Source organism: Crotalus tigris, unplaced genomic scaffold (assembly GCF_016545835.1).
Source record: "Crotalus tigris isolate CLP2741 ecotype Arizona unplaced genomic scaffold, ASM1654583v1 scf7180000024339.11422700, whole genome shotgun sequence".
NCBI classification, from domain to species: domain Eukaryota; kingdom Metazoa; phylum Chordata; class Lepidosauria; order Squamata; family Viperidae; genus Crotalus; species Crotalus tigris.
The window spans coordinates 9,003,994-9,017,079 of record NW_024100509.1 but is presented as its reverse complement, the minus strand read 5'-3'; the positions used below and the strand labels follow the sequence as shown (position 1 = coordinate 9,017,079).

The window sequence follows — 13,086 nt, the reverse complement described above, 5'->3', positions numbered from 1 at the left end:
ACAGCAACAAGAATAAATTTTGTTTAGTATTGGAAGAAAGATACAATTCTGATTAGGAACTTAAACTTGGAGAAAATGTAGCAATGGCAAAACTAGCAGTATACAGTACATACACAATAGAATTTTAACTAAATGTAAGAATATTTCCCATACATAAAATATATCATGCACCACAGTAAATGTAACTAGCTACAGTTTGGCTTTTAAGGAGGCCTAATCCTTATAGAAATTGCAAACTAGCAGATGTGTAAAAAAAAGGGAAGTCAGAAACTTAAAAGCTCTTTTTTTTCATTTTTTCTTTCCTACTTTTTAGCCTTTTACATTTGTTAAACATCTATTTTTTCCTTCCATTAACATATGTAAACATACATAAACATGCATACCAAGAGATATACCTAATAATAATATAACATGTATTTTGAAATCAAATAATTTAGCCTGTTCAAATCCTTTATTTTACTGTATAACCAATACTTTGATGTACAGCATGTTCTTACTTTCCAAAGCTATACTAAACTTTGAATGAAAAAAAACCAAATAATCCTAATGCTCATAACACCAATATTCTAAACTATAATTAATAACAATAGAATGTCCACCCTTTTCCCTCTTTTTTATATTTTTATATCCAATACTCTGGATATCTAAACAATACAATGTTAACAAAATTAAGTATATTATATAAATATCATTGCATTGAAATAAGATGTAAACTAACACAATAAAACAAAAAATGATTTTGATGTGTAAAAATAAAATCACTCCTTTTATTTTTCACAAATCATACCTGCAAATTTCAAGACATCACCTCCAAACACCAGTACTTCTATACATGAAAGAAAAAGGAAGAAATTTACAAATGATCTTTCACTATATGGTAGAGAAAATTCCATGAGAAAGTTGCTTTTAGAGAAAATGCCCTGATTTACTTTAATCATTGTTCTTTTTTCCCTACAAACGGAACAGCTATTGACTTGCCACACCACCTGCTGCACTTCATATCCCCATTATGATTATCCTCAAGTGGGCATGAAACTAGCAATGTGGGCAGAAACATTTGAAATGCAGCATATATTATGACACTTATGCCAAGTGCCATTTTATGATTCAATTTATAATTTAACTTTTAATTATTGGTAGGTTATTTTATTGCTAAAATGAAAGTTACCTCAGAACCACAATATTTTTTAAAAAATCTCTTTGAAACCCCAAAGGCCCCTTTCTGCTCATGGGCGGTATTTATAGCTTCCATTTCATTTTTAAATGAAGTTTATTCAATTGAACTCAGAGGGACTTCTTTCTAAATGGAAACAATAGCAGAGCTTGACAGAGCGTGCATAGGACTAGCAGCATGGAACAGTAGAGGAAAAGTTTCTTTTCCTGTAAAATTGGGAGTCCCCTTCTTGGCCAATGCTGTTCAAAAGTCTCGGGTGATGGGTGGAAGTGTTGCTGATCCCAGCCTCCTTTCCCATCAAAAGTAGGTGAGGATGCTTGGAACAAGCTAACAATTGCCCCAGAAAGAGTGCGCCTGACAGGGAAGTAAGGTAGGCCTGCCTGTGAGAGTGGCTGTGTCTCCATTCTTAATCCACCGTATTCCCTTCACTGGACACTTTTCACAAGCACCTCCAAACAGCATACTTGGATGGGAGACCACCAAATGATCCCAGAATGCTGTCTGGACATCAATCAAGGTTGCAATAATTTGTATGGAATTGTTCCATACAAATGGTATTTTATTGTAATTTAAAGGAGAGTGCACTTCTTTAAAAAACAATAAACAGGGCCCAGCCTTTCCCCCTCCACCATCACCGTTTCCAGGCAGTCTCAAGATTGACACTGCCAGGCGCTCTTCCCCCACTGCTCTAAATCTTTCTCCCCTCCCACCCAGAGGGAGGCAGCAACTGGACTGCCTTTGGGCCAGTGCAATTTTTTATGGGTAAGCAGGAAAGGGAGGTGAATTCCAAGCCCTCTTCTTATACAATATTAAAGGAATTGGAAGAGGCCCCCCTTCCCCCTCCTTCCCTTCCTGCCTCCCCTGACCATGTAACCTAGAAGCATCTGCCTGCCTCCCTTCCCCCCTCCCCCTGGCTTTGCTGCAAAGCTCTCCCCTGCATCCCGCCCAAACAACAGCCTCCCTTTAGCTTAACCTTGAAAGCAATGATGCAGAGAGCGATGGTGAGGACAGGGCGGGGATCCTTTATGGGGGGGGGGGGAATCTTCCCCTTGAATCCCTGAGACACAACGGGAAAGGAAAAGAGAGAAATTTGATCCATGCTCAGAGGAGTTCTTGTCTCACTCTGCGGCCATAGAGAGTTCCCAGGATTTAATTTCTGCAATTTTAATTTGAAGGGATAGAAGTGGTCCTAGACATAGGGGCTGTGTTCACACAATCACCTAACTGAATTGTGAGTTCACACAGTCACTTAACTGATTTGTGAGCAGAGCAGAGGCCTGGCCTTCTCAGGTGCTGCAATTTTTGGCTTGCTTGCTCCCTTCTCTTCGGGATGCGCTGCAAACTGGTTTCCTAGGGGAGAGATCCAATTTTGGCCAGAGGTTGTGAAGGTTACAGAATGCAACTCCGTAGCTGGGTGTGCTTGACACCACTTTCCCAATGGTGCTGGGGCATGGAGAGGGATCAGCTCACTATTAGGGGACCTGCAGCAGCCTCGACGCCAGGAAGGGGGGGGGGGCTTCCAGCAACAGCCATCAGCCCATTTCTTCTGCAAATGACTGGTGAAGCCAAGCAGGAGAGGGAGCCCGTGTGGACAGCTCTTTAGAAGAGGCATGGCTCTTCACGTAGCCCCCTCCCCTGACATCAGGCACATGTGAGAGAGAAGCAGCGAAGTCAGGAGCTGAACAGGGCACAAGGCTTCTCTGCTGCCTGATTGGCTGGTGGCTACTTGTCCCATGGAGTAAAACGCCTGGGTCAAATTGTGCCTTGAGGAATGGGCCGGGACAAAGGGCTGGGGCACCATTAGCGATGGAGAATTGTGGCAGTGGGGCAATGGAGGAAAAAAGCTAGCTATGATTTGATGGTGGTGGTTGGCTGGCAGTAAAGAGTCGGAACCTAAGTGTCCTAGACCATTTCTAAATGATTAGAATTTATTCAGATGATTCTGCCATTTTCAATAATTTGGCTATTACCAGTGCAGAAAAATATAATATCATAAGCATCCTTTGTACACATAATCAATTGGAGATGTTTTCTTTCTAGCCTACTTATTTTCAAATCTTCCTTATCAGAAAACATTCAATGTATCAGTAGGAAGTGCAACCAAATTCAAACCAATGCACCCTAAAACAAGCATTGTACACACAATTCAGAAGTTGCTTTCATATCTTTTGCAAGCCAAATCTTTGCAGGTGGGAAGAGACAAGGGTTGCAGCATATTAGAAATGTCATGTCGTGGTACTATTGTGGAAGTCAATTCTAAGTATGTAAAAAAAAAATACCATGCAAATGTGAGGAAGCTTAAGTGGTGCAACGTTTTGGGGGGATGGTGGTGTATTTTTATATATACTATGGCTTCTGTACCACACGTTTGTGCAGAGTATGGCCAGATGAAGCTTTGGCTTCTCAAAAGTTCTCAGATCTCTAATCTTTGTTAGCCCAATAACTTAACTGGGTATTTTATTTTATAGTCAAATTCAAGTGGCTTATATCTTTTAAAAGTGCTTTGCCAAGGCTAGCCAGATAATGAGGACATAATAGATGAGCTAGTACTATCTCATGTAAACATTTAATAACCCACCCAGAGTCACTTCAAAGCTAGATGGGCAACAAACAAACTTAAAGATAATAATAAATACAAACTATTAGGCAAGAAATCTAAACAAATAGAAGGATGAATAATTGCAGTAGAAAATTACACAAGTTTTCAGAAATTGATGTTGGAAGAGGCCTGCCCAATGAGGGTGCTTTACATTAGTTGGAATAGTCTGGAGGATATTCCAACTAATCCTGCTTTTGATAAGGATTTCCAAATACTACAGAATGTGAGATTTTATTCTCTATTTACATTTCTTTGTCGAACGTGCTATGTCTTTTTTCATTGCCTTCATTGATATTCCCAATCTATATTATACTTTGTAATTTCTTTGCAGCGCTTTGCTTAATTAATCCTTAACTGTATATTTTTACTTCATTAGAGTATTCATAGTGAATCTCCTGCCCTGTTTTAATGTGGCAAAATATACAGTTGGCCTAATAAATATTCAGTGGCATTACTAATTGGACACATTCCTTGACATGACACTGCAATATGATTGGTGAGAGAATTTGGCATCTCTGAAGCTGAAGCTCTATAACAAAGAAATAATATCTGTGGATCTGTTTTATACCCATGTTCTCTGTGCACAGCTTTATTTTCTTTTCTAGAAAGTAAAGACCTGTTTTCAAACCAAAGTAGTTTGGAAATACCCTGTTTATGACAGGTATTCTTCAAAGTTCTAAGCTTACCTTCAACAATGTCACCCACGTAGTGATTAAGGGTCTGTGTTAATTCATCAGCACCACGATCCAAACTGGTGTTCATGCTAAACTTTTCTGTCAGAGCTGTGAAACCTTGAAAATCATAAGCAACTGCTGTCAGTATAACATTTTGAGACTGTGGATTAGAGATAAAAGAAGGACAGGCAGGAGTTGACTCAAAAGAAAGTCTTGGCTTAGAAAAGAGAAACAAGCAGCTATAAGTTTCAGCTGACAAAGGAAAATCTCCATAGAATCTCTCCTTGACAGCAGTTGACATATAGAGCCTTATTTCCTGCACTGTGCATTTATATATCCTCAAAGTAAGTCCTTTTTTGCAGAGCAAAAGAAAAATAATAGTTAAATAGATGCACATTGAAAAATCAATAATTCTCTTGAGGTTTATTGTGTGTTTATATGAATATTTTAAACCTAATTTTCAGGATGAGCAGCAAAGATTTTGCACTATTTTTTCTCATTTAGTACCTTAAGTTTCCATTTAAAAAAAATATATCTGAAATTTGTCCCCTTCCCTCAGTGGCACACTGATTTCCTTTGCTTACCTGAAATATCCATAAAGAGCAGAACACCATCAAAGCTTTCAATGAAAGGCATTTCCTGAGCAAAATCTCCATATACAATGATATCAGGGACATGAGCAGCTAATTTTCCAAGGGTTGAAATCTCAATTTGATTATTCTTATTAGTCATTATTATTTCTGATTTGGAACATAACTTGCAAGCTTATTCACTGCTATATAGGCATTAAATCTTCTGTTGTGATGCCCCAATACTGTGAAGACTTATGTATACTTAGATAACACTTCCATTGTTAGGTTCTGTGTCACAATGAACTGATAGCAATTTCTCCTCCAATTACAGTAGATGGATTATACTTTACCTAACAACTGTTGCTAGGCTAAAGCATATCCTTCTCAACAGTGAATTCTCTTAGTTACAGATTGTTGTCACTTAATCAGCAGTGTGCAGCAGTGAGCCAGCAGTATGCAGCAGCAGCCCAAAAATACAGTCCTTGGTTGTATAAACAGAGATATAGAATCAAAATCACATGAAGTTATTAAAATGTTTTATAAAACCTTAGTAAGGCCACACCTAGAATACTGCAGCCAGTTTTGGTCACCACATTAAAAAAAAAGATGTTGAGACTTTGGAAAAAATGCAGAGAAGAGCAACTAAGATGATTAAAGGCCTGGAGATTAAAACTTATGAAGAATGGTTGCAGGATTTGGTTGCTAGTCTAGAGAAAAGGAAGAATGGCTGCGAGATCGGCTAGTTTGTGGTTTGAGGAGCAGAGAACTGCAGGGAAAGATTTTTGCAAAAGAAGCCATTTCTTTCCAAAATGTGCTAAGGGAGATTATGGCCAAAGAAGCATTAGGAGGACCTAAGGCAGCGGTTCTCAATCTGTGGGTTGGGACCCCATTTGGGGTCGAACGACCATTTCACGAGGGTCGCCAAACAACACAGTCCGCCATTTTTTCCCCTTTTCCTTAGCTGTGCTACTCCCTTTTATCCTATTGGCTTTTGAAAGCCAATAGAACAGACTCTCTTGAATAGAGTTTAATTCTATTGGCTTTCAAAAGCCAATAGGAATTGTCCAGGCTGTCTCTGCCCTGCTGAGCCCACCAAAAGTCCCATTCTGTAAATGGTGCTGCAAGTTGTCTGCAGCGAAAGCAAGCTGTCTGGAAGCTTCCACCCCTCCCTGCCGAGCAACTACTAAAAATGTAAGTAAAAGAGGTCCAGGAGTGGGAGGTGGGAGGCCGGCAGGCACAGGGAGGGTTGCTGGTGTGTGTGGGGCCCAGCGGGTGCCTTACCTCCCTTGGGCTGGCCCAGCTGGTGGCCCAGCCGGTGGTTGACCTGCGCCATCTCTGCTGTTTGCCAGCTACGCCTCGGCCGGCGCAGGGGCCGGCACCATGCATGCACAGTGCTCCCAGGCAGGGAAAGTCCTCGACTTACGACCGGTTGGGTAGTCCTCGACTTACGACCGGTTGGGGGTCACGGCATTAAAAAGGTTGAGAACCACTGACCTAAGGCCTAGCGGCTTTCCAAGAACCCTACATATTCAGGCTCAGTCCATCAAGAAGTTGCTAGAGAAGTATCTGAACTGGATTCCGAAAATGAGGTTGATCGTCTGCAGCAGCCATCAGAAAGAAGGCCCCAAGAGTAAGCTGACAAGGGGTCTGACAAAGCAGTTCCATTCCCTCAGTGTTTCGGATGTGGAGGCCGCCACAAGCACTCTGACTGCAGTTTTCGCTCTGCTACTTGCCGGGTGTGTGGCTAGCAAGGCACATAGCCACCGTCTGTTTGGATCATAAGAAAGACCATCCATCGGAAGAATTGCCTGAAAAGGTATCAGGGTCCTCAGCCAGAATAGGGTGGGTTTTTGCGCGTCCCGAAGGAGCATATTGAGAACAGGGGCCCACCGGCCATTGAAGAAGAAGCTGTGTATTGATGTCACATTGCAGGGGGTCCCCTTAGCGTTGGAGCTGGACATGGGTTCAGCTCTGTCAATCATTTCCCAGAACTTAAAAAACAGAATGAGAAGAAAATAATACATAACTTAGTAGATGGAAAAGATTTTCTACAATTCAAAAATGAAGAAATAAAAAAAGATAAATTAAGAAATACTACAAGGAATTGTATGATAAAGAGGAGATTTCAAGAGAGAGAACTGCTCAATACCTAGAAGAAAGTAAACTTCCCAAAATTCCAGAGGCATTTAAAACTATGTTAGAAGAAAGGATTACAATGATGGAGATATCAGAGGCTATAAAACGACAAAAAAAATGGGAAAACACCAGGCCCAGATGGGCTTCCGGCAGAGCTCTATAAAATTTTACAAGTCATATTAAGTGAACCGCTGAAAGATGTTTTTAATGGACTCTTGTTAAAGACTAAGCTTCCAAATACATGGATAGAAGCAAATATTACTTTAATACCAAAAGAAGACTCAGATTTGATGTATATTAAGAATTATAGACTGATTTCATTACTTAATGTGGATTTAAAAATTTTACTTCAATAATGGCAGAGAGACTGAAAAAATATTTAGTTGAATTCATACATCCAGATCAAAATGGCTTTTTACCAAAGAGACAAATCAAAAACAACTTAAGAGTGATAATGGACATATTAGAATACTATGATCCAGGGAAACAATTAGCATTAATATTTTTAGACGCCCAAAAGGCATTTGACAACATTTCCTGGCAATTTATGATTCAGCAACTACAAATAACGGACTTTGGAAAGAACTTTACAAATACAATAAAAACAATATATAGCAATCAGATAGCAAAAGTGATTGTGAATGGAGACTGTACTGAGAGCTTTGAGATAAGAAAAGGCACGAGGCAAGGATGTTCACTGTAATGTATTGAGTTAAAGTCTGAGAATTGAGATGCTGAGAACTGTGAAAAACCGGTTAGCAGGCCACGTGGCCAACAAGCCAGACTTTCTCTCTGCAGACTACTTATTATGCATTTAAGCGGGAGAATACTGTGTTCCTCTTGGCTGCCGCCTTTAGGCTGAGTTTATAAGTATGGGTGGAGCATTGGTTGTTAGTTTCTGTTTTGACCTTAAATAAAGAGAGTTGTGTTTCACCTACTGCCTCTTCAATGCCACATCGAACAGAAAACATAACATCCACTATCCCCACTATTATTTATTTTTACTTTGGAAGTTTTAAATAGAAGGATTAGACAAGACACAGAAATTAAAGGACTGAAGATAAAAGATGAAACACATAAGTTACAAGCATTTGCTGATGATCTAGTATTTATTCTAGAAGAACCTTTAGAAATGATTCCTAAGCTATGGAGAAAGATAGAAGGTATAGAGAAATGGTGAGATTAAAAATAAATAAAGAAAAAACTAAGGTAATAGTTAAGAATCTGACAGATAAACAGAAAAAGCAAATGCTAGAGAAAACAGAGGTACAGATAGTGAAAAAAGTTAAATATTTAGATATATATCTTTCGGCCAAATGTTCGTCAATAAAAGAAGATAACTATACAAAATTATTGAAACAAATAAAGCTGGACTTGGAAAGATGGAAGAATCTGCAATTGTCAATATTAGGAAGAATTGCTACAGTAAAAATAAATGTACTGTAGCAATTTTATTTTTATTTCAAACAATTCCGATAAAACTTGAGAAAAAATTCTTTCAAGATTTAAACTCATTAATTTTGAACTTTGTTTGGCATGGGAAGAAAGCTAGAATTAAGATGAAAACATTACAAGATGCTAAGGAAAATGAGGATTTGGGTTGCCGGAATGGGCGTTGTATTATCTGTCTTAACATGGGTGAAAGAATGGATAATGCTTAGAAATAAAAGGTTGTTATATTTACAGGGGCATGATTTACAATTGGGATGGCACGCTTTCTTATGGTATGGAAAAAACAGAACTCATAAGTATTTCCAAAACCACTATATAAGAAATGCTTTGTTAATAGTATGGGAAAAAATTAAAGCTAAAATATACTTAAAAATTCCAGGGTGGCTATCAACAATAGAGGCATTTGTACATCTGAACTTGGTAGATTTTGTGAGTCTCTTGCAAACAAATTATATCTATATTCAATTTCTGAAGTTTCCTAAAGATTTTATTTCTTTTTGATGGGGAGTTTAGTCCATTTACATTTGGCGAAAAAATCCATTTTCTTTCTCCATTTCCATTTCCATTATTTATATTTATATTTATATCTAGTTGATCTTGTAATCCTTTGTTCTCTGACAATTCCTTCACCTTCACCCTCTCGTTCATATTTCTCCTTCTGTTGTTCTGCTTGTACAGTTGCTCCGTGGGCTGTCTCTCCTGTTTGCTTCTCCCATTGTTGGTGCAGTCCTTCATCCAGAAGTGCTCTGTTCCTTACTTCGAAGTCCTCTGCTTTCCAAATTGAATCCAGTTGATAAAAAAACTGCTTTAGTCAATGCTCCAACCTTTGGAATTCCTGATGTTACTAAACTGTTCACCTTGTATGTGGCTGAAGATAAAGGGGTGGCTGCTGGGGTCCTTACTCAAATCCTTAGTACTTGGTCTCACCCTGTAGTCTATTTTTCCAAACAACTGGATCCTGTTGCTTAAGGATGGCCAGCATGCCTTTGGGCTGCTGCAGCTGCTGTTCTCCTTTTGGAGGCTGCTGAACAATTGACCTTTGGGGCTCCTATAACAGTGGAAACACCCTATTCCATCCAGGATTTGTTAGCATCCGGGGGGCATTGGCTTGTAGCCTTCCGACTGGAGCGGTATTGTCAGAATCCAATTACATTTAAATTCTAGCTACCTACTTTGAAAAAATATTCATTTCTTACTCTTTGTGGATTCTGTCATACTACGAAAGGGGAGGAGGGAGCAAGGGGGTTTATGACTCTCACTTCCTTCATTTAAACCAGTGGTTCTCAACCTGTGGGTCGGGACCCCATTTGGGGTCGAACGACCATTTCATGGGGGTCGCCAAACAACGCAGTCCACCATTTTTCCCCCACTTTTCCTTAGCTGTGCTACTCCCTTTTATTCTATTGGCTTTTGAAAGCCAATAGAATAGACTCTCTTGAATAGGGTTTAATTCTATTGGCTTTCAAAAGCCAATAGGAATTGTCCAGGCTGTCTCTGCCCTGCTGAGCCCACCAAAAGTCCCATTCTGTAAACGGTGCTGCAAGTTGTCTGCAGCGAAAGCAAGCTGTCTGGAAGCTTCCACCCCTCCCTGCTGAGCAACTACTAAAAATGTAAGTAAAAGAGGGCTAGGAATGGAAGGTGGGAGGCCGGCAGGCGCAAGGAGGGTTGCTGGTGTGCGTGGGGCCCAGCGGGTGCCTTACCTCCCTTGGGCTGGGCCAGCTGGTGGCCCAGCCGGTGGTTGACCTGCGCCGTCTCTGCCGTTTGCCAGCTATGCCTCGGCCGGTGCTGGGGCCGGCACCACGCATGCACAGCGCTCCCGGGCAGGGAAAGTCCTCGACTTATGATCGGTTGGGTAGTCCTCGACTTACGACCGGTTGGGGGTTGCAGCATTAAAAAGGTTGAGAACCACTGACCTAAGGCCTTGCGGCTTTCCAAGAACCCTACATATTCAGGCTCAGTCCCTCAAGAAGTCTAATTCTATTGGCTTTCAAAAGCCAATAGGAATTGTCCAAGCTGTCTCTGTCCTGCTGAGCCTGCCAAAAGTCCCATTCTGCAAACGGTGCTGCACCAGTTGAGTAGTCCTCGACTTACGACCGGTTGAGTAGTCCTCGACTTACGATCTGTTGTGGGTCGCGGCATTAAAAAGGTTGAGAACCACTGATATAGGTCATAGTTTAGTCCGTATTTGAAATGGCTAAGGAAGATGTCTTCCGACCAGTTCAGTTTGCTGGCAATGGCCCACAATTCTTGCGTATATTTGGCTACCAGGCGTTTGTCTTGCTCATTGTTTTTATTCTTTCACGGGCTTTGCGATCAGCCAGGGGGTCCTCAAATCGCCTTCTCAGTGAGGACATGAAACGGTTGAAGTCATTGAGCTCTGGGGCATTGGAGTCGTGCAAGTTCACCACCCAATCTGCAGCCGGCCTGTCAGAGCAGATTGCACGATCCGGATATGGGCTTTGTTGTTGGGGATGTGCCGCCCTTATTCTGCCATGTAGCTGAGGACTTGAGTTAAGAAAAACCCCAAGCGTGTCGGCTCCTCCTTGAATCTCATGTCCAGCAGTGGGAGTCTTTAAATGGATCGGTGCCTTTGTTGTCAGTGGTAGTGTCTTCCATCCAGATTGCCATCTGCAGGTCAGCGGGGAGTGGGGACTACTAGATCAGCAGACATCCCCGGGGCTGTAGGTTCCACTTCCCCCTCAATATCTCTCCAGTTACGGCTCCAGAAGCTGGTGCGGCCGTAGGGCTCAGAATTCTCTTCTCCTAGGGAGCTGAGGGTTCTCTTCATCAGGTCAATAGCTTTCTCTAGGATCCAGCCCGAGTACAGTGCCCAGCTCCCTTCATTTGCATACAGGGATTTCCCCATCTTCTGCTTCCATTCTGGTTGGTTGCCCCCCCCCCCCCCGTCTCAGGGTCACCTTTCTTTTTTTTATTGAAAAAGTTTTATTGACAATTAACAAAAAAAATTAAACACACAAGCCCACCCCCCCACCCCCCTACCCCCGCCCCACTTCCCAGAGCCAAGTACAGGGTTATTACAAACATATTAAACAAAATCTAATTAAATTTAACAAATTATACAATAACTAAATTCATACTTAACCCTTAACTCCCTTTAAACCTTAATATCATAATATTATAAACAAATCCATTTTAAAACAATTATTATAAAGAACCATAATAACAGTAAATAAACTAAATAATTTCCGTTATAAAATACTATTAATAGTTATTATTATTTAAAATTTAATCATAGAATAAATGGAACTTTTTAGTTCCATATTTAATCTGAATATAATCTATCCATCTTCTCCATACCATAATATATCTTTCTTGTGTATGATCCTTTAAATAAGCAGAAATTTCTGCTAAATTAGAAATCTTAAATGTCCATTCTTCTATAGTAGGCAATGAATCTTTCTTCCAATATTGACCTATCAATAGCCTTGCTGCTGTTACTAGATTCAACATTAAAATAGTTTCTTTGACATCAAGATCCTCAAAAATCCCTAGTAAGAATAGTTGAGGAGTAAACTTTATCTTCCTTTTAAAAATCTTTTGAATGTTCCACCAATTCATAATCCAAAAAGCCTTAATATTTTTACAAGTCCACCAAACATGAAAATAAGTTGCGTCAGAACTACTGCATCTCCAACATTTAGGCTGTAAATTAGGATACATACAAGACAACTTTTTAGGATCAAAATGCCACCTACAAAACATTTTGTAAAAATTTTCCCTTAAATTTTGAGCCTGTGTAAATTTAACATTTCTAGTCCAAATCGTCTCCCATAAATCCAATGGAACCGGTTCCTGGATATTCTGAGCCCATTTAACCATACAATCTTTAACCAATTCCGTTTCCGAATCCAATTCTATTAATGCATTATAAATTCTTTTTATGTGAGCCTGACTCTGATCTTTAATCTGAATTACCAAATTTTCATCTCCTAATGTTATTCCTACTTTTTTATCTAAAGTTCATCTATCCACTATTTGTAAATACTGGAACCATGACTGTAAAATATTTTCTTGCCTTAATACATCTAAAGATTTTAATTGCCAGTCAGTACCTGACCAAATAAGTAATTCTTTATACGGAATTTTTTCAAAATTCATCCCCTTAGAAATCCCCTCAATTGCATGTCCAGGAATCCCCCAAATAGGTATTTTGTAATTTAACCTGTAATAATACTTCTTCCAAACTCGAAGTAAGGCATTTCTTAAAATATGCGATTTAAAAGCTCGATCTACTTTCTTATTGAAAATTAAATATGCATGCCAACCTTATTATTATAGGGTCACCTTTCTTGATTTCTTTTCCCACTCACCTTTCTTTCCAACGCTCATTGACCCAGTTTGTGGTTACGTGTCTCCACCACCTCTTCTCCTGAGGAATCTGACCTCTCACATTCCGACATCTGGCAGGGTTTCAGTTGGGGCAGCGGCTCCCTTTCCGGGGAGTTTTCTCCCTTCCCT

The 13,086-nt window shown here is 40.1% G+C and overlaps 1 protein-coding gene across 1 annotated transcript in view; it reads right to left on the bottom strand.

Annotated features, from left to right (window-relative positions):
- ADCY10 (adenylate cyclase 10) overlaps positions 1-5,234 on the bottom strand; it is a 212,712-nt gene extending 207,478 nt beyond the window's left edge. The window contains 3 exon segments of the mRNA XM_039326127.1: positions 788-826; positions 4,460-4,564; positions 5,032-5,234. Coding sequence (XP_039182061.1) covers positions 788-826; positions 4,460-4,564; positions 5,032-5,179 — 292 coding nt within the window. The 5' untranslated portion in view covers positions 5,180-5,234.
- Positions 5,235-13,086: the final 7,852 nt, after the last annotated feature.